At 46.1% G+C, this 27,672-nt stretch overlaps 1 protein-coding gene across 7 annotated transcripts in view; it reads left to right on the top strand.

The window, feature by feature from the left end:
• The window catches only part of dock6 (dedicator of cytokinesis 6), a 180,494-nt gene that overhangs the window by 61,846 nt on the left and 90,976 nt on the right, over window positions 1–27,672 (top strand). For 6 of the 7 annotated variants that reach the window (XM_070867245.1, XM_070867244.1, XM_070867243.1 and 3 more), the window contains exons 7-15: window positions 115–200; window positions 3,025–3,091; window positions 3,922–4,071; window positions 4,246–4,326; window positions 5,614–5,770; window positions 7,418–7,542; window positions 12,336–12,429; window positions 13,800–13,962; window positions 23,743–23,860. In XM_070867245.1, coding sequence (XP_070723346.1) covers window positions 115–200; window positions 3,025–3,091; window positions 3,922–4,071; window positions 4,246–4,326; window positions 5,614–5,770; window positions 7,418–7,542; window positions 12,336–12,429; window positions 13,800–13,962; window positions 23,743–23,860 — 1,041 coding nt within the window. The remainder of the gene's footprint in view (window positions 1–114; window positions 201–3,024; window positions 3,092–3,921; window positions 4,072–4,245; window positions 4,327–5,613; window positions 5,771–7,417; window positions 7,543–12,335; window positions 12,430–13,799; window positions 13,963–23,742; window positions 23,861–27,672) is intronic. The other variant, XM_070867242.1, reaches the window with a different exon arrangement.

Below are 27,672 nucleotides of genomic sequence, written 5' to 3'. Positions count from 1 at the left end.
TAGAAGGTTAAGGAGTGATCTACTTGAGGTGTTGTAAAATAACAAAGGGATTTAATAGGGTAGATAAAGATCATTTTCTGGGTTCCCATTCTGATTGTATTTTTCCAATCACAGGATGAAGCGGTAGAACGATGCACTACTCCTGAAATCCCCAAAGAACATTTCGGACAAAGAGTTCTTGTAAAATGCCTATCGTTAAAGTGAGTAGAGCCCCTTTACAGCACAGAAGTGATCCTCACCTTTACAGCACAGAAGTGATCCTCACACATCTCTTGCACCATGGTGGACACAAAATGGGGGTGTGTACATGTCACCCCATGGGTAATGAGATCACAGATGGGCGTGGGTGAGGCTCAGTAAATGGGGTAAATACTACATGTAGCACAGATCTGAAGTGTGAACTAGGGGATTGTTTGTGATATTTCACCCAGCTGATTCTGCAGGAGCCCCACAACAACTTTACTATTTTTTTTAACCTTCCCAATCATAATGACATGGCATAAACCAGATAAACTACACATTTAGCCTCCTTCCTCTGCTCGGCTGAAGGTGCTGCCTCATGCTAACGTTTAACTCTTATGGGTGTCGGCCATTCATGTGTGAGCCGAGCACTGAAGTCAACAATTCATGTGTGAGCTGAGCACTGATGTCAACAATTCATGTGTGAGCTGAGCACTGATGTCAGTAAGTCATGCATGAGCTGAGCACTGATGTCAGCAATTGATGTGTGAGCTGAGCACTGATGTCAGTAAGTCATGCATGAGCTGAGCACTGATGTCAGCAATTGATGTGTGAGCTGAGCACTGATGTCAACAATTCATGCATGAGCTGAGCACTGATGTCAGCAATTGATGTGTGAGCCGGGCACTGATGTCAGCAATTGATGTGTGAGCTGAGCACTGATGTCAGCAATTCGTGTGTGAGCCGGGGACTGATGTCAGCAGTTGTTTGGCTGTGCGGTGGGGTCATCGCGGCCAAATCCAATCCTGTCCTTGCCCACCACCCACATGAGCACTGACAGAAGTTTTTGTATAGTGAATGGAGTGGGGGACCTGACCAATTGTTTCCTACCCTCTGTCCTTAATAAGCCTTGTTTGAAGGAGCCTCTCTGGGTGAATCGGGCATGCCTACTGTTACTCAGTGTTCCTCTAAGTATCTCTATTCTCTCGTTCAATTACAATTAAACCTATTGGTTTCTCTTCATTAATGTTGTGCTCGTCAAATTGAAGAATGTTGCACAAACGGCAATTTCGCTAGACGTGTGACTAGTTGCCTACGATGGTTCCTGAGTTAAATATCAAATTACACACTGGACAATGACAGTATCATTAATGTTCCTTTAAAACAGAAGTAGTACAAGACTCACTACTTATACTCTGTTTAACTCTGCAGAAAGGCGTTCCAAAAGGTGTTCCTTTCCGCTCAAAATACTCTCATAGTTACCCAATATGTCCCCGGGTGATCAATCCGGTCCTGACACTTTCTTCAAGGGTCTCTCCCCCGGTCCCTGCTTCTGTTGAGTGGTGTTCCCAGGTTCTCGCTGCCTAGGTGGGGTTTCCCCTCCTGGTTTATACTATTCAATAATCTGGCCCATCTCCTTTAACTACACATTTGTCTGTGCCCTGGTGATTGGGTTATTCTAGTTACAATCTGTCCCATTTCCTTGATTGTCTGTACCCTGTTGATTAGTATATTCTCCCAGGGCCACCAAAGAACTCACTTTGGGAGTGGATTCCGAGGGACTGCTTATGATAGTATATTCTAGTTACTGGCGATGCTAAGGAAGCATGACTAATCAAATTTCACTTGGTAATTCATTTTATGTTCAAGGCACCTTAACCTTACTCTCGGAAAATCTTTCCATTTTATGTTGCCATAGCCTGCATATTTCCACAAAGAATGTCAATATTTGGATTTGGACACCATCCAGGACCCCATCCACCTCCTTGATTAGCACCCCATCCACCTCCTTAAACATTCACTCCCTCCACTACTGGCGCACCGTGGCTGCAGTGTGTACCATCTACAAGATGCACTGCAGCAACTCACCAAGGCTTCTTTGACAGCAACTCCCAAAGCGCTATCTCTGCAGCCTAGAAGGACAAGGGCAACAGGCACGTGGGAACACCACCACCTTCAAGTTCCCATCCAAGTCCCACACCATCTTGAATTGGAAATATATCGGCCATTCCTTGATCGTCGCTGGGTCAAAATCCTAGAACTCCCTAACAGCACCGTTGGGAGCACCTTCACCACACGAACTGCAGTGGTTCAAGGAGGTGGCTCATCACCATCTTCTGAAGAACAGTTCGTGACGGGCGATAAATGCTGGCCTTGCCAGTGACGCCCACATCCTTTGAATGAATTCTTTTAAGTACTTGGATACATGAGTTTCCGTTTTGTACCGCTAATGTCAACATCAATCACTCCCAGGGAAGATATAGAGTAGGTTAGATGAAGATTAAATCTCCATGAAGTTCAGCAGTATGCCTCAAACCCAGTCTCAGAAGAATGGTCAATAATGTGTCCTCTTCCCAAGCCACTCTGGCCTTTGAGTGAGATTGCCAGGTTAGTGCCATTTGGTGCTGAACTCTGAGACTGCAGCCTCTCAAAACTGGATTGAAACTGCCCAAAACCCTTTCTGCATGAGAGAAAGAAGAGTTTCATCTCATCTGTTGGGCCTGGACTTGATTGCCAGAGCTGCCTGGATGGTGTATTTCCCAGGTCCTGTACATGCTTGAATTCACTATTAACATACTTAGTAACATAGGCCAATGAGAGTGTGTTTAATCCTTTTTGAAAGCTATAAAAGAATATTGTGTAGTGATTGTCCTGTTTGTGACCATGTTGTGTTGTGCTTCAGAGTATTGCCAGTCTGTGCCGGAGATTAATCGGGTTTTTGTTGATTCACTATTGGGTAATAGATACACCCAAACGATAATTCAACAGGGTTGCAGACAGTTGCAAAAGGTGCATTACCTCCCTCAGAGTTACTGATTTCTGTTTTCTGCTCTTTCATCAAAGGTTTGAAATTGAAATCGAGCCTATATTTGGGGTTCTTGCCCTGTATGATGTGAAGGAAAAGAAGAAGGTATGTGACTGTGATAAAAAAAATTCCTTCAGTCGTATTTATTCGCACTTTATTGTGCGCGAGAGCGGCGGGAGTGGTGGTGCGAGAATTCTGGTGCTGAGGCGGGTGGAGAAAAAGTATTTGCTGAGAGAGGGAACTTTGTTATTGGATTTTCCGCGCAGTAATGAATGGCCCTTCATCAGCTGGAAAGCAAAATCTTCCAGCAGCTGGGAAATGATCATTCATTCTCCGGCTTGCTCCATAACCGCCATCGCCAATGCTGCTTTATCTTCAGCTCTTCCAAAGCTGTGCTCTGGGGATGTTGTCAGTTGTGTCCTTAAGTCAGGCTGCTGCTGCCATGTGGGCGAGTCCTGACTGATTGGGCTAGGCAGCTACTGACAAAGCTCATTGTCGGCAAGTCTGGCAGATGCCAATGTGGGAATTGTAACGTGTAACCAGGTCATTTAAAGTCAGATTCCCAGATGAATTATGTGGTGTAGTTGTTAATAAGAGAGGCGTGCTAGCCAGGTTAGATTGGGTGTTTCACAGTATTCTACCCTGTATCATCATAGGCAGTCCCTCGGAATCGAAGACGACTTGCTTCCCACTCTAAAAATGAGTCCTTAGGTGGCTGAACAGTCCAATACGAGAACCACAGTCCCTGTCACAGGTGGGGCAGATAGTGGTTGATGGAAGGGGTGGCTGGGACAGGTTTGTGATTGTGCATTGAACAGTTTACTATCTCCACATTGCCCAGTGCAGCCCCTCGCTGAAGTTAGCCAGTGATTGCGATGTAGCTGCTTGAACCCTTTTGATTCAACTAACGACGGTTTTTCTGCCGTTCACTGTAGATTTCTGAAAACTTCTACTTCGATTTGAATTCTGACCAAATGAAGGGTCTGCTCCGCCCTCACATTCCCCATGCTGCTATATCGACATTGGCCAGGTCGACCATCTTCTCCATAACGTATCCTTCCACTGACATATTCCTAGTGATTAAGGTAAGGACCGAGCCTCCCTGTGAAATAATCTGTCGTTATTTGTTTTTTAAATGCTCCCTTTTGAGATGTAGGTTTAAACTTGTTGGATTGATCTTGTCTGAGTTGAAGTTGCTGGTAGTTCTTGGTGTATTTGATTTGGAACAGTCCCTCAACTTATGCTTCTTCCCCATGCAGCTTGAAAAGGTTCTGCAGCAGGGTGACATTGGAGAGTGCGCTGAGCCCTACATGGTTATGAAGGAGTCTGACTCCACCAAGGTGAGCAGAGTACATGCCATAAGTCGCTCTAGAGAATTCTTAGTGTCCTTTATCTTCTCCTGTAAACTTCACTGTGGAAATAAATGCTATCTCAGTATATTGATAATGATGCAATAGCTTTTGATGAGCAGTGAGGCCGAGAATGGGACCTCAGCCTGTGGCGAATCACAGCATAATCCATGTTCTGTTGCTGCATGATACTTGGTGTAGTAATGTGGATAGTTGCTCAATGCCCACCTTGATATAATACACATTTACAGCCTCGCACTATTGCTTCCAGGCCCCCTCGCTATCTTGTCAGTTTGGCTCAGTTTATAGCATTCGCCTCTGAGTCGGGAGCTGGTAAGATTGTAGAAATTTACAGCACAGGAGGAGGCCATTCGGCCCATCGTGTCCGTGCCGGCTGACAAAGAGCTACCCAGCCTAATCCCACCCTCCAGCACTAGGTCCATAGCCCTGTGGTTACAGCACTTCCAAGTGCATATCCAAGTACTTTTTAAATGTGGTGAGTGTTCCTGCCTCTACCACCCTTTCAGGCAGTGAGTTCCAGACCCCCACCACCCTCTGGGTGAAAACATTTCCCCTCAACTCCCCTCTAAACCTCCTACCAATTACTTTAAATCTATGCCCCCTGGTTCTTGACCCCTCTGCTAAGGGAAGTAGGTCCTTCCTATCCACTCTATCTCAGTCCTTCAGAACTGTACACACCTCATTTAGGTCTCCCCTCAGCCTCCTCTGTTCCAAGGAAAACAACCCCAGCCTATTTAATCTTTCCTCATAGCTAAAATTCCCAGGTCCAGTGATGGGTTCAAGGCCCAGTTCGGTGTGGTACTGACGGAGTGCTGCATTGTCAGAGGTCCCCCTGCCTCATCGGCCTGTTCCAGCAGCTCAGTTGGAGAAAAATTATCCCATGAGCAGGGAGTTCTCCCAGTGTCCTGGCCAACATGCCTCCCTCAACCAGCACTGCCCAATGCCCATTAATTGGACATTCATCTCATTCCTATTTGTGGGATTTTGCTGTGTACATAATGTAGGCTGCCTTTACCTTCATAACACACGTCACTACTTCACAAGTAAGAGAATGGCACTTTATAAAATACAGTTCTTTGCTGTCCTTATAGCTCTCTGCCACTTTTACATGCTCTCTCCTTTCTCCTTAATCTATCTGTGTGTATGTCTGTGGCTCTCTTTCTTCCTCTTGTGCTCTTCCCTTTCCCACTCCCCACGTGCTGATCTGGAGCTGGGTGTTGAACGTACCTTTCCCTTGTTTGTATCGTCTTGCCCCAGCACAAGGAGAAGGTGGAGAAGTTGAAGAATCAGGCAGAGCAGTTCTGCAACAAGTTGGGCAAGTTCCGAATGCCCTTTGCCTGGACCGCCATCCACCTCATGAACATTGTGAGCAGCGCCGGGAGCCTGGAGCGCGATTCCTCAGACTCGGAAAGCGGTAAGATAATGCCTGTGACTCGGTTCTGCCTTCCTCAAACTGATCCCTTTCGTAGTCACGTGTCTATTAGTAAGTGGCTATCAGTATCAGCATGCAGCTCAGAATCAATCTTTTCAGTAACAACATCTTGCATTTATATAGTGCCTTTAACGTAGTCAAACGACCCAAGGGGTTTCACACGAGAGTTTTCAGACAAAATTTGACAGCGAGCCACATAAGGAGATATTAGGACAGTGAGCAGGTCTGAACCTACAGTTCCTGTTGTACTGAGCAGGATTCCTATTACAACAACACTTCATCAGTAGGGTAAAACTAACCTCTCCCACGACGGTCTAATCTCAGCTCACAATCTCAATAATCCAACACTTGGAGAATTCTGCTTCACAATGATGGGAAGAGCTGACATCAAAGGCGTTAAAGAGCATCTTGAAGGAGGAGAGAGAGGCGGAGAGCTTGGAGCCTAGACAGATTCCAGAGCTTAGAGCACAGATATCTGAAGACACAGCCGTCAATAGTGAGGCGAAGGAATTTGAGAATGCACAAGGGACCAGAATTCGAGGTGGAAGTTCCAGAGATAGCAAGGTGCGAAGCCCTAGAAGGGAGTTGAATACAAGGATTTTCCAGGTGTACATTAATCTCTCTCAGTTTCTTGCTGTTCTCTGGCAAACAGAGGCTGAGTGTTTCTAATGATATGCCTGTTTTGCTTGCCGAATGCGTTCCTAAGTCAGGCAGCTGGGTGAGTACTGATTTAGAATATCCACTCTAACCATGTAACCATACCGCATGTTGTTACTAAGCTGATGTCACAGCTTCTTCCAACTGGAAGATCTAAGTCAGCTAAGTTATTTTACGATGTTGGAGCAGCTTAGAACCACCTTAAACAGAACTGGAAATGCTTCTGTATGTGACCATTAAAAGCAGGGACAAATCCCTCCATGGCCTCGCCCCTCCCTGTTTCTGTAAGCTCCTCCAGCCCCACAACCTCCCAGCCCCACAACCTCCCACCCCCCTCCCCGTCACTCCCCTCAACTTGATGTCTGCACTCCTCTAATTCTGCCCTCCTGAGCATCTCTGATTATAATCGCTCAACCATTGGTGGCCAGGCCTTCTGTTGCTTAGGGCCCAAGCTCTGGAACTCTCTGCCTAAACCCCTTTGCCTCTACCTCTCTTTCCTTCTCCAAGATACACCTTAAAACATACCTCTTTGACCAAGCTTTTGGTCACCAGCACTAATTTCTCCTTATGCGCCTGTCAAATTTTTATCTGCCTAATACTCCTGTGAAGCATCTTGGAACGTTTCACTACGTTAAAGGTGCTATATAAATACAAGTTGTTGCTGCTCTTGCACAGAACTGGAAATGCTTTACTGTGTGACCACTAAAGCAGGGACAAACATTATTTAAAAAAGGAATTGAATAAATATTTGAAAAAGGAATTGAATACATATTTGAAAAGGATGTTGGGGAAAGTACAGGATAATAAGGTTAGACCGCTCCAGTTCAAGAGCCAGCATTTGCATAAGCCATGCAGCCTCCTTCTTTGTTAAACAGTAATTTAACACCAATGCACGCAGATGTTTGGCACCGGCAGTAGGTTTAATGCGAAGGGAAATGGCTGCTAGACCCTTTTATTGTGGCTTCTTTCTAGAGCGAAAGGGAACGTGGACGGACCGGAAGAAAAGGACATTGGAGCGGATGAGCATCGGGGACGATGCCTGCAACTACACCAACTTTCGGCCCGCTACCCTGACTGTCACAAACTTCTTCAAACAGGTAAATAATATAGAGAAAGAAAAAACATAAGGCCAAAAGAAATGTTCCGAGGCAAGCAAATTTGGCTCATTGGAGGCTACACGAAATTATCGTTTTAAACAAAAAAGATAACCATTTACTGACCTGCAGCCTGAAGTTCCCAAGCTGCCCTCTGAATGACCCAAGCAACAAACCTCTGCAGATAGCTTCATTACTTGCTCCATTTTTCTGCAAGGAGTACTTGGGCCCACATTCTACCCAACATAAACTCGAGGTGATCCAAAACTTGGCTGCCCGTGTCCTAACTCGCACCAAATCCCGCTCACCCATTACCTCCTGTGCTCGCTGACCAACATTGGCTTTTGGATAAGTAACACCTCGATTTCAAAATTCTCATCCTTGTTTTCAAATCTAGTATCTCGCCCCTTCCTATCTCTGTAATCTCCTCCAGCCCCACAACCCCCGGCGATGTCTGCGCTCCTCTAATTCTGCCCTCTTGAGCATCCTTGATTGTAATCGCTCAACCATCGTTGGCTGTGCCTTCTGTTGCCTGGGCCCCAATCTCTGGATCTCCCTGCCTACACCTCTCCGCCTCTCTACCTCGCTTTCCTCCTTCAAGATGCTCCTTAAAACCTACCCCTTTGACCAAGCACCTGCGCTAATTTCTATTTCTGCGGCTCAGTGTCAAATTTATCGCATAATACTCTTGTTTCACTACGTTAAAGGCGCTATATAAATACAAGTTGTTGTTAAAGGACCAGGCCAGGTCAGCAGCTAAAGATCATCGCTTGAGATTCCAGTCTCTGTGTGCAATGTCATGGGAGATCTGCTAGTACCATTTAACACAAGTTGAACACAACATGGAAATGCTGATTCAGCAGTACGCACGGTGCCCTAATCATACACTGCTGGGCACAATCAGCTCCATCAGTTTCAGTCGCACACACAATGGTAGGATGTGGGTTTATGATATTAATGGCCATCACTATGGGGGGCAGGGGGTGACATTGCAGTTTTCCCATGTGCAATGATTGTGCAGCTGAATTACTTTTCAGCATAATTTCCTGACCCGAGTATCTCTTCATTTAACATGTCTATCGAAATCTCATAGAATTGCACAGCACATTCAACCCATCCAGCGCCCATAATGTGTTACGTACTGGATTGAGGTTCCCTTTCATCTCCTTTCGCCGCCTCCTTTGCAAACTGTCCAAACTTCTCCAATCGTTCCTCATAGATCAGGAGCCATCTAGAAACATAGAAACATAGAAAATAGGTGCAGGATTAGGACATTCGGCCCTTCGAGCCTGCACCACCATTCATAGAAACATAGAAACATAGAAAATAGGTGCAGGAGCAGGCCATTCAGCCCTTCTAGCCTGCATCGCCATTCAATGAGTTCATGGCTGAACATGCAACTTCAGTACCCCCTTCCTACTTTCACGCCATACCCCTTGATCCCCCGAGTAGTAAGGACTTCATCTAACTCCCTTTTGAATATATTTAGTGAATTGGCCTCAACTACTTTCTGTGGTAGAGAATTCCACAGGTTCACCACTCTCTGGGTGAAGAAGTTTCTCCTTATCTCGGTCCTAAATGGCTTACCCGTTATCCTTAGACTGTGACCTCTGGTTCTGGACTTCCCCAACATTGGGAACATTCTTCCTGCATCCAACCTGTCCAAACCCGTCAGAATTTTAAACTTTTCTATGAGGTCCCCTCTCACTCTTCTGAACTCCAGTGAATACAGGCCCAGTCGATCCAGTCTCTCCTCATATGTCAGTCCTGTCACCCTGGGAATAAGTCTGGTGAACCTTCGCTGCACTCCCTCAATAGCAAGAACGTCCTTCCTCAGATTAAGAGACTAAAACTGGACACAATATTCCAGGTGAGGCCTCACTAAGGCCCTGTGCAACTGCAGTAAGACCTCCCTGCTCCTATACTCAAATCCCCTAGCTATGAAGGCCAACATACCATTTGCCGCCTTCATCGCCTGCTGTACCTGCATGCCAACTTTCAATGACTGATGTACCATGACACCCAGGTCTCGTTGCACCTCCCCATTTCCTAATCTGCCGCCATTCAGATAATATTCTGCCTTCGTGTTTTTGCCCCCAAAGTGGATAACCTCATTTATCCACATTATACTGCATCTGCCATGCGTTTGCCCACTCACCTAACCTGTCCAAGTCACCCTGCAGCCTCTTAGCGTCCTCCTCACAGCTCACACCGCCACCCAGCTTAGTGTCATCTACAAACTTTGAAATATTACACTCAATTCCTTCATCTAAATCATTAATGTATATTGTAAATAGCTGGAGTCCCAGCATTGAGCCCTGTGGCACCCCACTAGTCACTGCCTGCCATTCTGAAAAGGACCCATTTATCTCGACTCTCTGCTTCCTGTCTGCCAACCAGTTCTCTATCCACGTCAGTACATTATCCCCAATACCATGTGCTTTAATTTTGCACACCAATCTCTTGGAGCCTGGTGTAAGTTTTGCTGTGCTGAGTTGACTTGGGAGGAGTTGCACGCACCTGTGGAGCATCAAAAAGGGACTTGTGTCCGAATCCCAGCTGTCATTTCTTAAAATTGCCCGCGACGTTAGTTGTACGTGCAGTTCTTAGTTGCATCAATAACGGTATAGTGGGGTGAATTGAAGGGGGTGATGCTGGGTAACCCACTCTTCCCCCCCCCCCCCCACTCCAAACACTGACACACCCATTGTACATTAATGATTTAGACGAGGGGATTAAATGTAGTATCTCCAAATTTGCGGATGACACTAAGTTGGGTGGCAGTGTGAGCTGCGAGGAGGATGCTATGAGGCTGCAGAGTGACTTGGATAGGTTAGGTGAGTGGGCAAATGCGTGGCAGATGAAGTATAATCTGGATAAATGTGAGGTTATCCACTTTGGTGGTAAAAACAGAGAGACAGACTATTATCCGAATGGTGACAGATTAGGAAAAGGGGAGGTGCAACGAGATCTGGGTGTCATGGTACATCAGTCACTGAAGGTTGGCATGCAGGTACAGCAGGCGGTTAAGAAAGCAAATGGCATGTTGGCTTTCATAGCAAGGAGATTTGAGTACAGGGGCAGGTAGGTGTTGCTACAGTTGTACAGGGCCTTGGTGAGGCCACACCTGGAGTATTGTGTACAGTTTTGGTCTCCTAACTTGAGGAAGGACATTCTTGCTATTGAGGGAGTGCAGCGAAGATTCACCAGACTGATTCCCGGGATGGTGGGACTGACCTATCAAGAAAGACTGGATCAACTGGGCTTGTATTCACTGGAGTTCAGAAGAGTGAGAGGGGACCTCATAGAAACGTTTAAAATTCTGACGGGTTTGGACAGGTTGGATGCAGGAAGAATGTTCCCAATGTTGGGGAAGTCCAGAACCAGGGGTCACAGTCTAAGGATAAGGGGTAAGTCAATTAGGACCGAGATGAGGAGAAACTTCTTCACCCAGAGAGTGGTGAACCTGTGGAATTCTCTACCACAGAAAGTAGTTGAGGCCAATTCACTAAATATATTCAAAAGGGAGTTAGATGAAGTCCTTACTACTCGGGGGATCAAGGGGTATGGCGAGAAAGCAGGAAGGGGGTACTGAAGTTTCATGTTCAGCCATGAACTCATTGAATGGCGGTGCAGGCTAGAAGGGCTGAATGGCCTGCTCCTGCACCTATTTTCTATGTTTCTATGTTTACCCACTGTTATCTAATAAAGTAGCTCAGTGACTGTGTTGGTTTCTCGCTGAGATCTTGATAGACATGTTAAATTAAGAGATACTCGGGTCAGGAAATTATGCTGAAAAAGTAATTCAGCTACACAACCACTGCACATGGGGAAACTGCAATGTCACCCCCTGCCTGCCATAGTGATGGCCATTAACATCATAAACTCACATCCTACCATTGTGTGTGTTGACTGAAACTGATGGAGCTGATTGTGTCCGGCAGTGTATGATTAGTGCACAGTGCATGCTGCTGAATCAGCATTTCCGTATTGTGTTCAACTTGTGTGGAGTCCAGGAGAACTTGATTTCCCCCCCGCCCCCACCATTCTAATCATCATCATAGGCAGACCCTCGGGATCGAGGAAGACTTGCTTCCACTCTTAAAAATGAGTCCTTGGGTGGCTGAACAGTCCAATATGAGAACCACAGTCCCTGTCACAGGTGGGACAGACAGTCGTTGAGGGAAGGGGTGGGTGGGACTGGTTTGCCGCACGCACCTTCCGCTGCCTGCGCTTGATTTCCGCCTGCTCTTGGCGATGAGACTCGAGGTGCTCAGCGCCCTCCCGGATGCTCTTACTCCACTTAGGGCGGTCTTTGGCCAGGGACTCCCAGGTGTCAGTGGGGATGTTGCACTTTATTAGGGAGGCTTTCAGGATGTCCCTGTAACGTTTCCTCTGTCCACCTTTGGCTTATTTGCCATGAAGGAGTTCCAAGTAGAGCGCTTACTTTGGGAGTCTCGTGTCGGGCATGCGGACAATGTGGCCTGCCCAGCGGAGCTGATCAAGTGTGGTCAGTGCTTCAATGCTGGGGATGTTGGCCTTGTCGAGGACGCAAATGTTGGTGCGTCTGTCCTCCCAGGGAATTTGTAGGATCTTGCGGAAACATCGTTGGTGATGTATCTCCAGCGACTTGAGGTATCTACTGTACATGTCCACGTCTCTCAGCCATACAGGAGGGCGGGTATTACTAAAGCCTTGTAGACCATGAGCTTGGTGACCGTTCTAATGCTGAAGTGATGTAAACCGATCTTAAGCTGAGGCCTTGATGTTGCACCACTGTCCTTGTGTTTCGCCAGGAAGGTGACCGTTTAAGCGATGAAGACTTGTACAAGTTCCTGGCAGACATGCGGAGGCCCTCGTCTGTTCTGCGGAGACTGCGGCCAGTGACAGGTAATTCGCCCCGCCTCGAGTCGAAGGCGCGGAGCCAGTGTTGCGCTGCAGCAGGGGACTGCAATGAGGAAGTGGGAGAACGTGCCCTTGGCTACTTTAGTGGAAACTGGCATTATTTAACTGTTGCCAGACCTGGCACTGACCGTTGCTGAATTGAATGCGGTCAGGCTGGAGGCAGTGGGTTCGATTTTCCACCTATTCACACTCAATGGATGGCACCTCAAGCCCTGAATGTTCAACCTGGATAAAAGTGGTTAAAATGCAGACGCAAATTTGTGATAGTACCAAATAACAGTCCATTGTTTGGAAGAGATTCAGCATAAAGTTTGTCTTCGGAAGTCTTTTCACTCCTCGTGGGAATAAGTCGGGGTGAGACTGGAAATTACACGCAACTTCATTGGTGCCTCTCCCAAGATGAAATCTCTCTTGGATGCTTAACAGATCAGTGCATTCTGAATCTTGCACTCCATGAGAGACCAATGACCCCTTTAAGCTGTACGGCCACACAGCGCTCTAGGGATCCCACGCAGCCGGTGAGCCCCCCTTTTAAGTTGAAAATGCCGCGCATGCACGGTGTAATGTATTTGCTTCATGGGTTCTTTGCTTAAGAATTCATAGCGACCCATTGCTATTAAGAACTAGTTGGTTTATTAGCAAAGGTTTAACAATCACACTACACATTACCAGTTCATCCACCAGGCTCACAACCACCTGCCTCATCGTGGACCCCTCGCACCCAACTGGCTGAGGTTTTATTGAGTCTTGTGAACATCACGTGACTGGCTAAGCCACTTAGTACTCAACAGCTCCACCAACCTGTGAGCATACTTACATTACACATGGAATTTTGAATGGGCCGCGCCGCCTGTTAATAAATGACAGGGAAACTGAGGGTTAACAAGAAAAGGATGTTGCAGATTGTGAGTAAATGAATGAAAAGCCCAGTGGTCCATCTAGCACACTCGCCAAGAGTGCTTATTAGCTCCGAGCCTATTCCTTATTCTCCGATAGTCAGTAGGAAACCAGTTTACGGGCCTCTGTTAATTTACCTGATTACTGTGTAATAAGGGACGCATAGTGGCTGCTGGTTATGTCCTCTGATTTTTCCTCAAACCCTAAAATGTTTGGCTAGGTTTGGGAATCTATATGGGAATGCCTGATTTATATCCAGCCACCCTGAGGTATCACTAGACCAACACTAATGGCATTTTTAAATGACAGGAGGTCGGTACTGAGCTAGTCTGATAATTAACTACGTTTTCTCATCGCTAGTGGCGACCTCAACCCAGAAGGAGGGGCCGTAACTTTTCATTTCCTCTATCTCTGTGGTTTACCCATATATCTTAAAAGTATTCCATCTCTATTTGTAGCTCAGCTAAAGATCGATATATCCCCTGCTCCTGAAAGTCCACACTACTGCCTCTCCCCTGAGCTACTCCACGTCAAACCGTACCCAGATCCTCGAGTCCGCCCAACCAAAGAGATCCTGGAGTTCCCAGCGAAGGAGGTCTATGTACCGTACACTACATACAGGTAACCATTGGCCTTGATCATATTTACACTGTAACTGTGCTCGCGCCGTGATCTCATTACCATTGCAAGCAAGAGGGCAGAGGGGGAAGAATGTTGTGCACCTCCTGTTGCATTTATATAGCGCCTTTCACATCTTCAGGGCGTCCCAAAATTTGTGGGACCTTGCTGAGCACAAATGGACTATTGCGCTTCCTTCCACTCAAACAGTGACCACACGTCATAGATACTACATTGGCTGTGAAAGTGCTTTAGGGCAGATGAGGATGTGAGAAGTCCTTTTTATTAGTTTCCTTTTTTTTAAAGCGCTTCACAGCCAATTAAGTACTTCCTTTTTTGAATTGTAGTCACAGTTGTAATAATCGGGAAATGCGGCAATTTGTGCACAGCAGGATCCCACAAACGGCAATTAGATCATCTGTTTACGGTGATGTTGCTTGAGGGATAAATGTGAGCCAGGACACTGGGTGTTTCCCGGTTCTCTTACAATAATTCCATGGCTTCTTTCACGGCCACCTGAGAGGGCAGTCAAGGCCTCGGTTTAACGTCTCACCTGGAAGACAGCACCTCTGACAGTGCACCCTCCCTCAATCTTTTGAATAAGACGTTAAACCGAGGCCCCATCTGCCCTCTCGGGTAAAAGATCCCATGGCACTATTTCGAAGAAGACCAGGCGAGTTATCCCCAGAGCCGCTGGCCAATATTTATCCCTCAATCAACATCACTAAAACAGTTTTGGTCTCCTGAGGAAGGACATTCTTGCTATTGAGGGAGTGCAGCGAAGGTTCACCAGACTGATTCCCGGGATGGCGGGACTGACCTATCAAGAAAGACTGGATCAACTGGGCTTGTATTCACTGGAGTTCAGAAGAATGAGAGGGGACCTCATAGAAACATTTAAAATTCTGACGGGGTTAGACAGGTTAGATGCAGGAAGAATGTTCCCAATGTTGGGGAAGTCCAGAACCAGAGGTCACAGTCTCAGGATAAGGGGTAAGCCATTTAGGACCGAGATGCGGAGGAACTTCTTCACCCAGAGAGTGGTGAACCTGTGAAATTCTCTACCACAGAAAGTTGTTGAGGCCAATTCACTAAATATATTCAAAAGGGAGTTAGATGAGGCCCTTACTACTAGGGGGATCAAGGGGTATGGCGAGAAAGCAGGAATGGTGTACTGAAGTTGAATGTTCAGCCAGAACTCATTGAATGGCGGTGCAGGCTAGAAGGGCCGAATGGCCTACTCCTGCACCTATTTTCTATGTTTCTAACAGATTATTTGGTCATTATCACATTGCAGTGTGTGGGAGCTTGCTGTGCACAAATTGGCTGCCGCGTTTCCTACATTACAGGATAGAACCATAGAAAATTACGACACAGAAGGAGGCCATTCGACCCATTGTGTCCATGTCGGTCAAAAAAAAGCTACCCAGCCTAATCCCACTTTCCAGCTTTCAGTCTGTAGCCCTGTAGATTACGGCACTTCAGGTGCACATCCAAGTACTTTTTAAATGTGGTGAGGGTTTCTGCCTCTACCACCCTTTCATGCAGTGAGTTCCAGACCCCCACCACCCTCTGGGTGATTTTTTTTCCCCCCTTATCTCCCTTTTAATCCTTCCACCAACTACTGACTACTCTTCAAAAAAAAAGTACTTGTTCAGCTGTAAAGTGGTCTGAAACGCCCTGAGGTCGTGAAAGTTGCTATATAAATGCAAGTCTTTTTTAAATTTTATTTCAGTATTGATCTGGAGTGTCAGCCTGGATTATTTGCTCAAGTTCTGACATGGGGCTTGAACCCATGACCTTCTAACTCAGTGCTACCACTGAGCGCACACTGACATCCCTGAAGTTGCATCTACAAAACCATTTTTGAGGTGCATTGTGACCATATCTTAATACTGAAGTGCTCAGCTGCTGCTGAAACCCTCATCCATGCCTTTGTTACCACTAGACCTGACTACTCCAACGCGCCCCTGGCTGGCCTCCCACGTTCTACCCTACGAGGTCTTGAGGTCGTCCAAAACTCGGCTGCCCGTGTCCTAACTGGTACCAAGTCCCGCTCACCCATCACGCCTGTGCTCGCTGACCTACATTGGCTCCCGGTTAAGCAGAGCCTCGATTTCAAAATTCTCATCCTTATTTTTGAATCCCTCCATGACCTCGCCCCTCCCTATCTCTGTAATCTCCTCCAACCCCACAACCCCCCGAGATGTCTGCGCTCCTCAAATTCTGCCCTCCTGAGCATCCCTGATTATAATCACTCAACCATTGGTGGCCATACCTTCAGCTGCCGAGGCCCCAAGCTCTGGAACTCCCTGCCTTAACCTCGCTACCTCTCTACCTCTCTTTCCTCCTTTAAGACCCTCCTGATAACCTATCTCTTTGACCAAGCTTTTGGTCATCTGCCATAATTTCTTTTTCTGCGGCTCGATGTCAGATTTATTTGTTTTGTCTTAAAACACTCCTGTGAAGCGCCTTGGGACGTTTTACTACGTTAAAGGCGCTATATAAATACAGGTTGTTGTTTATATAGATCAGCGTGGTATTGTTTTTAGGTACGTACTACAGGCACTGGCATTTGGCCTCGAGGTCCTCAGAGTTTTGGATGGAGTGCCCTCTAGTGGCAGAAAATCGACACTGCAACGTTTCAGTTCTGCACTTTTGCAAACTGATGTTTTCTAAATCTGAGTGTGGGCGCCAGACTTCAAGCCTGCAGAATTTTAATTGTGCACAGAGAGAAATTAGAAAGCTAATGGGTCGGATCTTGCTGGAGTGCGGCATCTCGCACCGTGCCCCGTTAGTTAGACTATTTCGTTTTCTCCACCCTTCAGCTCAAAAGATTTTTGCTCCGTAATTTGTTGGTAGTGCGAGGGCAACGGGGCATCTGGGACCTTGGGCGAACAACGGGACCGACAGTTTGAATTGTTCCCCTTTCTGGGCCAGAGAGCTTGTTTGGCATTGCATTAACAATTATCACGTCGTTAAAAAGGGTACTTGCGCTGCTAACTACCAGACACAATCTTCCACGGCGAGATTAATGTACAAACCTAGAAAGTTCTTAAAATGAAACGTGGAGGCTAAAGGGCGAGATGTTGTTTGTGCAAAGCGATCGGCGTGAATTGATGAGGAAATTCTGAAGATACGCAATTCACGCCATATCTATTAATCCCCCAATCCCGCTGACCAATTTGCACGTTAATAACGCCGTGCGTTGTTAATATGTCGTTATTTCTCTAGCAAGAGTTGGCCCATTGATGTGAAAGGTCGTAAGAAAAGTATCACCAGCAACTATTGTTTCGTTGTGTTTATTTTTGGCTTAAAATACATTGTGAGCTCAGCAGGAGATGCCGCACCTGCTTTTGAGAGTGCTGTAAAACACTGGCACATTTCCATGGGTTGGGGAAGTTAGTCAGGAATGTGACACATCCCACAGTGTGCAGATGGTATTACAAAACTTCATCCAAAGTATAAGAACAGAAATACCATAAGTTTAACATTGCAATTCTGGTTAATTACTGTTCCACCAAAAATCTTGTGTATATTTATAAATGTGTGTGGACGCACACTCCAGTCACCTCTAATGAACTGCATGTTGTGTGTGTGCTTTTTACTGGACCTTCCCACAGATGTGTAAATGTAGGTTAATGTGGTGCCGGGAGGTGCTATTTGTGGTGGGAACAGTACATGGCGCGCTGGAGCCCTTCAGGCACTCTCAACAACGGCAGCTGTTGCAAAACAGGCTTGTTTCTGAACATCGACCGAAAGCTGTTAGAAAGTGGCAGAAAGGTCTACTGCAAGTGTTGCTGCTCCAATATGCAGTAGTAAAAACCAAAGTAACCCCCAGGAAAATTGACGGGAGATATTAGCATTAACTCGAGTGAAAAAGCTATTGAGTGCAGTTAATGCCAATGGGGATAAGATATATGTCACTAGATTGTGCATGTTTGTGTTAAAGGGACCATCCTCTCCTACAATTAATCCTTATTCATTATGGAACATTTTCTCAAAGGGAAATATAAATTTAAAGGATCAGTACTACCAGAAAGTCCCTAGGATTTTACATTTTAAGAGGTTAGTTTGATAGCTATGTTTACTGGTTTCTCCGCAACATAGCGCAATCCTAAATCCCCTGCGTTATGTGATATCAGTGATCGTGTGGTGAAGTTTTTTGGCCCAGAATTTGCAGTGGGTAATAACAGCGAACGAGCAACTTACCTCTTTGAAACGGATCAGGATTTAGCACACGCGCATCTAAACGCGGAAATCCTGACGTTTGCGGTCCTGCGCCGTGCCCCCCCCCCCCCCCCGCCATAGCGGGTAATCAGTGAAAGTGATGAAAACCTGGGCTTTTCTGTGGTAATATCGTTGTTAAATATCCCATTAAATGTTGGGCCTTGTTAGATTAGGTGTAACTGGGGTTTTAACTGGTGGTAAAAACAGAGAGGCAGACTATTATCTGAATGGTGACAGATTAGGAAAAGGGGAGGTGCAACGAGACATGGGTGTCATGGTACATCAGTCATTGAAGGTTGGCATGAGGTACAGCAGGTGGTGAAGGCGGCAAATGGCATGTTGGCCTTCATAGCGAGGGGATTTGAGTACAGGGGCAGGGAGGTGTTACTACAGTTGTACAGGGCCTTAGTGAGGGCACACCTGGAGTATTGTGTACAGTTTTGGTCTCCTAACTTGAGGAAGGACATTCTTGCTATTGAGGGAGTGCAGCGAAGGTTCACCAGACTGATTCCCGGGATGGCGGGACTGACATATCAAGAAAGACTGGATTAAATGGGCTTGTATTCACTGGAGTTCAGAAGAATGAGAGGGGATCTCATAGAAACGTTTAAAATTCTGACGGGTTTAGACAGGTTAGATGCAGGAAGAATGTTCCCAATGTTGGGGAAGTCCAGAACCAGGGGTCACAGTCTAAGGATAAGGGGTAAGCCATTTAGGACTGAGATGAGAAGAAACTTCTTCACCCAGAGAGTGGTGAACCTGTGGAATTCTCTACCACAGAAAGTTGTTGAGGCCAATTCACTAAATATATTCAAAAAAGAGTTAGATGTAGTCCTTACTACTAGAGGGATCAAGAGGTATGGCGAGAAAGCAGGAATGGGGTACTGAAGTTGCATGTTCAGCCATGAACTCATTGAATGGCGGTGCAGGCTCGAAGGGCCGAATGGCCTACTCCTGCACCTATTTTCTATGTTTCTATGTATTGACTGCTGAACAAATGTTATAGAAATTTACAGCGCAAAAGGAGGCCATTTCGGCCCATCGTGTCCAGGCCGATCAACAAAGAGCCGCACGGCCCTCGGTCAGCAGCCCTGAAGGTTACATATAAACCTATGAACAATGACGGAAAGGCAAAGAGCACCCAGCCCAACCAGTCCACCTCTCACAACTGCGACACCCCTTATACTGAAACATTCTACACTCCATCCCAACTGGAGCCATGTTATCTCCTGGGAGAGGCAAAAACCAGATAAAAGGCTGACACTCCCAGTGCAGTGCTGAGGGAGCGCTGCTCTGTCAGAGCTGCCGTCTTTCAGATGGGATGTGAAACTGAGGCCCCATTTGCCCTCTCAGGTGGACAGAAAAGATCCCATGGCACTATCTCGGAGAAGAGCAGAGGAGTTATCCCCCGGTGTCCTGGGGCCAATATTTATCCCTCAATCAACATAACAAAAACAGATTATATGATTATTATCACTGCTGTTTGTGGGAACTTGCTGTGCACAAGTTTGCTGCCACGTTTCCCACGTTACAATAGTGAGTACACTCCAAAAGTACTTCATTGACGTGAAAGATGCTATATAAATGCAAGTCTTTATTTTTTCTTAGAAACACAGGAATGTCTACTCCCAGGGTGCCAGCAGCATCTATTTAATGTCAAAAGCAAAATACTGCGATTGTGGGAAATCTGAAATAAAAACAAAAAATGCTGGAAACACACAGCAGCTCAGGCAGCATCTGTGGGGAGAGAAACAGAGTTGACGTTTCAGGTCGATGACCTTTCATCAGAACTGGAATAATATTTGCTCTTTAATAAGTGTAAACCCAAATTTTCTGTCCTTTGACTAGAAACTCCTCTTGTCTTAAGGTAGCTGAAATGAAATTTGAAAGCAGCACCACAGTTTGGAAAAAAAATCCTGTTGCATAGATGAACCAAAAGAACATAAGAAATAGGAGCAGGAGTAGGCCAAGGCCATACGGCTCCTCGAGCCTGTTCCACCATTCAGTAAGATCATGACTGATCTTCGACTTCAGCACTTTCCTGCCCAATCCCCATATCTCTTGATTACCTTAGTGTCCAAAAATCTATCGATCTCGGCCGTGAATATACTCAACGACTGAGCATCCACAGCTCTCGGGGGTAGATAATTCCAAAGATTTACAACCCTCTTGAATGAAGTAATTTCTCCTGATCTCAGTCCTAAATGGCCGACCCCTTATCCTGAGACTGTGACCTCTGGTTCTAATCTCTCCTGCCAGTTCTGATCTTTCCTGCCAGATACCAGCAATCTACCCTGTCAATCCCCCTTAGTATCTTATACGTTTCAATGTGATCACCTCTCATTCTTCTAAACTCCAGAGACTATAGACTCAATCTCTCCTCATAGGACATCCCTCTCATCCCAGGAATCAATCTAGTGATCCTCCTTTTAAGGTAAGTATATCTCTGCAAATTAATAGCTTAAAACATCAAGGCAATAACTGGTAGTGCCAACAATATTGGCATAATTCAAATAGAATCTTCCAAACAAGGAGAATAATAGAAGAGCTGAGAATGTGCTGAAGGGTGTGATTCTTGGGGTGTGACTGTGGCAGAAACACTGCACACCATGCTGTTAATTTACACAGTTGCTTCACATCTGTTATGCATAGTTTAATCAGGGAGAGTGGTTAATCAAGCTATTTTTTGGAACCGAGGTAAAGCAGTCCATCAGAATGTGGCTCCTAGTCCATCACAGCACCTGTCAAAACAAGAGCCAACATGGCCAGTCTGGTGAACACATTTTCTGCAGAGGACATCAGTGGCTGCCAGGGTGTTAGTCTTGTGGGGTTTCCACCATGACGTGACGTGCTAAACTGAATCTTGGCCACTGTGTGCACAGTCAACCTCAGACACAATGTCAGCTATTCTATTATTCTTCCTGGTAATAGGATTCTGATTGATTTATGCCATTGTTGTTGCCACTACTAGTCACTGCCTTGCTGTTTTCGGCAATTAACTTGCAGTTTCATGTATGTAAAAGGAATGTGTTTTTAACCATTTAATTTAGGTGCATTAAGATGAGAGGAATTTCTAATCAAATTTGGGTCAACATGGAAATGGTTGGTTTAATCATGATTGACTGTAATGGAGTTAATCTTGGGCTTGTTTCAGTTTGGTACTGTGTGTGATCCACTTAGTACAATATTCCTTTATTTTTCCCTGTTGTCTGCAGTAAATCGCTGCAAAATGATTGATAGTTGGACGAAAGACAGTTGAATTTATCCTGACCCTGATTGAGGTGATGTAACCAAGTGCCTGAAAGGGAGGGAGCTGGCCGAACATTAGTGTGATGTTGAGTGGGTCAAGCCTTTAAAGTGCTGCCAAAATTCTTCGAGCATTATAGCCATGGGAATGTAGAGAACCTCAAGATACCACTGCAGCCAATCTCAACATTCAATAAATACCATGCACTCCTCTCTCTCATCCCCCACAATGGCCTTCACTGAAAAATATCTATCCAGTCCTCCTCTCGATTTGGCAACACTGTCCATCTCCACTTCTGATCTGGGAAGTTGGGTACAGCCAAGCTTCATGATATTGGTGGGCACTGTGTCATTTGAGTAATTCAAGTGCTTGCCAGTTAGGCTTTGTTGAGGTGCCTGTTACATTTTTGCGGGGCGTTTCTTCATTCTCTTTGCTATTCAAGTTCTGTTTTGCTTCCATGCTTCAGACAACTCTCACAGGTGTGTCCTAGCTCCCGTGTCTCGGAAAGTGAGAGTTGTCACTTGCACAGATATCTGGATAAATTCATAGCATGGCCAGGGAACAAACACAGAATCTGGGCCACTTTTTTCCCGCCTCGAATGCCTTGCCTCTTCCCTTTCTGATGTGGGTAAAAAGAAAGGCAAGTGTCACTTTGACTCAATGGTAGCACTCTGACCTCTGAATCAGAAGGCTGTGGGTTCAAACCACACTTCTAGGCTTGAGCTCAATCTAGGCTGACACTTAATTGTAGTACTGAGGGAGTGTCACACTGTCCAAGATTTAATATTAAACTGAGGCTTCATCGACCATTTGACGTGAATATGAAAGATCCCAAGGCACCGTTCAAAGGAGAGTAAGGGAGTTCTCCCAGTGTCCTAGCCAATAGTTATCCATCAACTATCACCATAAACACACAGATTAACTAATCGTTTATCTCATTGTGGGACCTTCCTGTGTGCAAATTGGCTGGCATGTTTGCCAATAAGACAACAATGATTACACTTCAAAATTAATTCATGGACCATGAAGCCCTTTGGGATGTCCTGAGGATGTAAGGGGTGCAATAAGAAATGCAAGTTCCCTCTAAGAAGAGAAAATGTGTCCAATTCTGGACACCACACTTTAGGAAGAATGTAAAGGCCTTAGAGAAGGTGCAGAAAAGATTTACAAGAATGATTCCTGGGATGAGGGACTTCAGTTACATGGATAGACTGGAGAAGCCGGGGTTGTTCTCCTTGGAGCAGAGGAGGTTGAATAGAGGTGTTCAAAATCATGAGGGGTCTAGACGGAGTAGATAGAGAGAAACTGTTCCCATTGGCGGAAGGGTCAAGAACCAGAGGACACAGGTTTAAGGCGATTGGCAGAAGAACCAAAGGCGACACGAGGAAAAACATTTTTACACAGCGAGTGGTTAGGATCTGGAATGCGCTGCCTGAGAGGGTGGTGGAGGCAGACTCAATCGTGGCTTTCAAAAGGGAAATGGATAAGTACCTGAAGTAAAGAAAATGCAGGACGCTGGGGAAAGGGCGGGAGGAGTAGGACTGGCTGAAGTGCTCTTGCAGAGAGCCGGCACGGGCTCGACGGGCCGAATGGCCTCCTCCTGTGCTGTAACCATTCTATGAAATGCTGGAAATATGCAGCAGGTCAGTAGCTAACCGGGCAAGAGGTCCCACCTGAAACATAATCCCACCAAGTGCAGAGACCCAGGAGAAGTTTACGTGCCCACGCTCTGCAATACTGCATTATCGAAGGCACTGTCTTGTGGATGAGACATTAAACCGAGGCCTCATCTGCTTGTTCGGTGCAGTATCAAAGATCCCATGGCACTATTTGTACATGAGCAAAGAATTCTCTGTGTGCTCTTCAGCCAACACCACCAAAAACCGATTAACTGGTTGGTGCTGTTTGTGGGCATTGTTGTATGCTGCTATGTCAGATTAAAAAAAACAACAGTGGCTGCACTTTACAAGTAATTTGTTGGCTGTGAAGCACTTTGGGGCATTCTGAGGATATGAAAAGTGCTGTACAGATGCAGGTTCGTTTGATCTTTCTCTTTTATATGATGCAGGAGACCGCAGGGATGTAAATGAATGCGTTTACTTGCTGTTAATAGGTTATGTATCCCAGTCTGAAGAGATGTCAGAGTACAGGGGAAACTCCCTCTATTACTGTGATCCACTTTCATCCATTTATTTGGTAGACAGTAGCGAGTTAGTACATCAGGACAGCCAGTCACCGAGTCTGGCTTGTGGCTGTAATTTGAATGTGTTTTGTCTGCGCTGACCCACTCTCATTGTTCCTCTTAGGAATCTGCTCTACGTCTACCCACAGAGTTTGAACTTCAGCAGCCGTCAGGGCTCTGTGCGCAACATTACAGTGAAAGTCCAGTTCATGGCGGGAGAGGACCCCAACAGTGCCATGCCGGTGAGAAACGTCTTTACATCAATATGGGGGTCTTAGCAGCATTCTTCCTCGAGCATCATCATAGGCAGTCCCTCGGAATCGAGGAAGCCTTGCTTCCACTCTAAAACTGAGTCCTTAGGTGGCTGTGCAGTCCAATGCGAGAGCCACAGTCTCTGTCAGAGGTGGGACAGACAATCATTGAAGAAAAGGGTGGGTGGGACTGGTTTGCCGCATGCTATTTCCACTGCCTGCACTTGGTTTCTACATGCTCTCGGCGATGAGACTCAAGGTGCTCAGCACCCTCCCGGATGCACTTCCTTCTCTTAGGGCGGTCTTTGGCCAGGGAATCCCAGGTGTCGGTGGGGATGTTGCATTTTATCAAGGAGGCTTTGAGGGTATCCTTGAAACGTTCTAAAACTGCCTAAAGCAGTAGCCATTTTGCACGCAGCAAGGTGCCACGGATAGCAAGGTGATGCGTGAGCCATGAATCTGTTTCTGTTGGTGTATGTTTAAGGAGGGATGTTGTCCAGGACGCAGCGAGAACTCCCTGCCCTTAGAATAGTGTCACAGAATCTTTAATATTCACCACAACAGGCTTTGGTTTAATGTCTAAAGGACAATGCAGATCCAACAATGCCACGCTCCCTCAGTACTGCCCTGAAGCTTTGAGGTGCTGGGAAAGAATGCGTACGAGACCGTGCATAAAATCACGATTTGAAGACCGGGAGGAGTGTGTGGGATGGGGTATCTGCAGCTCAGAAGAAAGAGAGGAAAGTTTCAAAGGTCAATAAACATAGTAATATCAACAAATAAAGACAAGAAAAGTTGCAATGGAGAGAGGTATTGGAATCCGGAGGAGCGAGAGTTCATCTAATTGTTGTGTGCTGTTTAGCGCGAGAGCTGGCCCAGATAATGGGAGAGCAGTGTTCGCCGGGAATGGGTTGGATTTTATGGAGTTTGAAGTGTGGTTCGGGGAAGATTTTTCCTTCCATACCAAACACCAAATCCAAGTCTGCGAATCACCACAATTACTAAGAGTCGGTATGTTCCTTTTTCACAGATTCCAGTCTGACACCTCTTGGTACTGGGAATTGTGTAACTGATTTTCCATTGTACGTGTGCATTTTTGAGGAATAGATACTTAACAGAAGTACGCATTGTCCTTGCTGCAGTGCCAAAATATATTAAAATACACAATAATTGATGGTTGAGGCAATTACAGGAGCTTTTACGCCCACATGGTACTGGAAGGCTGTGTGGGTGAGACAGTAAATGTATCCACTTAACAGATCATCCTTATTATCATCCATTTAATAGTGGAAAGCAATGAGCCACCTCAGTTTTTGCAAGAGCTTAATGTTCATCTTGGATAGTTGTCTGAACTCTAATCTGTTTCTTGTACAGTTCGGAATTTGTTCCTTCCATTTTACTCTCTTGCTGAAGGTGCTGACTGGGGTACACTTCATTGATCACCAGCACCACCAGACCTCATCCAAGTGTGTTTGTTCTGTACACATCAGTTTGTACACAGTGAATGCTGTCATCCTATTTGACCATGGGAGGCCTCACAGCCGGTCCCCGTCCTGATCTTGCCCAACATAGACTTTCCCATATTGGTCACTCTACAGTGATCATGAGCAGGAAACCAGCCCCTACTTCCTCCACCCCAGTCCCTGTCGCTATAGTTTTTCTCACTCTCTGCTCTCCCTAAGCTCACCACTTCCATGATTTGCACATGCTGCTCCCTCAGTCTGCTGCCTACCCAACTCCTGACCACTTAATTACCTTTCCTGCCCCGACTCTTGTCAATATCTCCAGTTGCTCGGAAACCATCCCTCTTCCTTTCACAACTGCCGTCATCACCCCTCCTCAAAGAGGCCACATTTGACCCCCTTTTATCCTCGCTGGCCACCCATCCTTCATCCTCCACGAACTCCCAACTGGTCCAAAACTTCTCCCCTGCTAAGTTTTGCTTGCCAATCATTTCTTTCTCTGCTGTTCTACATTTAAGCAAGGCTTTTGACAAGGTCCCACATGGCAGACTGGTGAGAAAAGTCCATGGGATCAAAGGCAACGTGGCAAGTTGGATCCAAAATTGGCTCAGTGGCAGGAAGCAAAATGGTAATGGTTGACGGATGTATTTGCGACTGGAAGGTTGTTTTCTGCGGGGTTCCACAATGCTCAGTACTGAGTCCCTTGCTTTTTGTGGTATTCAGTAATGATCAATGTAGGTGATGCAAAAATTGACTGTGTGGTCGATAGTGAGAAATAAATCTGTCGACTGCTGAAAGATATTAATTTTCTGGTCAGGTGGGCCGAAAGGTGGCATATGGAATTCAATCCAGAGAAGTGCGAGAAAATGCATTTGGGAAAGGCTAGCAAGATAAGGGAATACACAATGACTGGTGGAATACTGAGAAGTGTAGAGATACAGAGGGACCTTGGCGTGCGTGTCCTCATAGAAACATAGAAAGTAGGTGCAAGAGTAGGCCATTCGGCTCTTCAAGCCTGCACCGCCATTCAATAAGATCATGCCTGATCATTCACCTCAGTACCCCTTTCCTGCTTTCTCTCCATACCCCTGGATCCCCTTAGCTGTAAGGGCCATATCTAACTCCCTCTTGAATATATCCAATGAACTGGCATCAACAACTCTCTGCGGCAGGGAATTCCACAGGTTAACAACTCTCTAAGTGAAGAAGTTTCTCCTCATCTCAGTCCTAAATGGCCTACTCCTTATCCTAAGACTATGTCCCCTGGTTCTGGACTTCCCAACGTCGGGAACATTCTTCCCGCATCTAACCTGTCCAGTCCCGTCAGAATCTTATACGTTTCTATGAGATCCCCTCTCATCCTTCTAAACTCCAGTGAATAAAGGCCCAGTTGATCCAGTCTCTCCTCATATGACAGTCCAGCCATCCCTGGAATCAGTCTGGTGAACCTTCGCTGCACTCCCTCAATAGCAAGAACGTTCTTCCTCAGATTAGGAAACCAAAACTGAACACAATATTCCAGGTGAGGCCTCACTAAGGCCCTGTACAACTGCAGTAAGACCTCCCTGCGCCTATACTCAAATCCCCTAGCTATGAAGGCCAACATACCATTTGCCGCCTTCACCGCCTGCTGTACCTGCATGCCCATTTTCAGTGACTGATGAACCATGACACCCAGGTCTCGTTGCAGCTCCCCTTTTCCTAATCTGCCGCCATTCAGATAATCTGCCTTTGTGTTTTTGCCCCCAAAATGGATAACCTCACATTTATCCACATTATACTGCATCTGCCATGCATTTGCCCATTCACCTAACCTGCCCAAGTCACCCTGCAGCCTCTTAGCGTCCTTCTCACCGCTCACACCGCCACCCAGTTTAGTGTCATCCGCAAACTTGGAGATATTACACTCAATTCCTTCATCTAAATTGTTAATGTATATTGTAAAGAGCTGGGGTCCCAGCACTGAGCCCCGCAGCACTCCACTAGTCACTGCCTGCCATTCTGAAAAGGACCCGTTTATCCCGACTCTCTGCTTCCTGTCTGCCAACCAGTTCTCTATCCACATCAGTACATTACCCCCAATACCATGTGCTTTAATTTTGCACACCAATCTCTTGTGCGGGACCTTGTAAAAAGCCTTTTGAAAGTCCAAATACACGCCCATCCACTGGTTCTCCCTTGTTCATTCTGCTAGTTACATCCTCAAAAAATTCGAGAAGATTTGTCAAGCATGATTTCCCTTTCATAAATTCATGCTGACGTAGTCCGATCCTGTCACTGCTTTCCAAATGCGCTGTTATTTCATCCTTAATGATTGATTCCAACATTTTCCCCACTACT

This window comes from Pristiophorus japonicus, chromosome 24 (genome assembly GCF_044704955.1).
Source record: "Pristiophorus japonicus isolate sPriJap1 chromosome 24, sPriJap1.hap1, whole genome shotgun sequence".
Taxonomy (NCBI): Eukaryota; Metazoa; Chordata; class Chondrichthyes; family Pristiophoridae; genus Pristiophorus; species Pristiophorus japonicus.
Note: the sequence above shows the minus strand (reverse complement) of the source record. Positions and strands in the feature narration are given on the sequence as shown.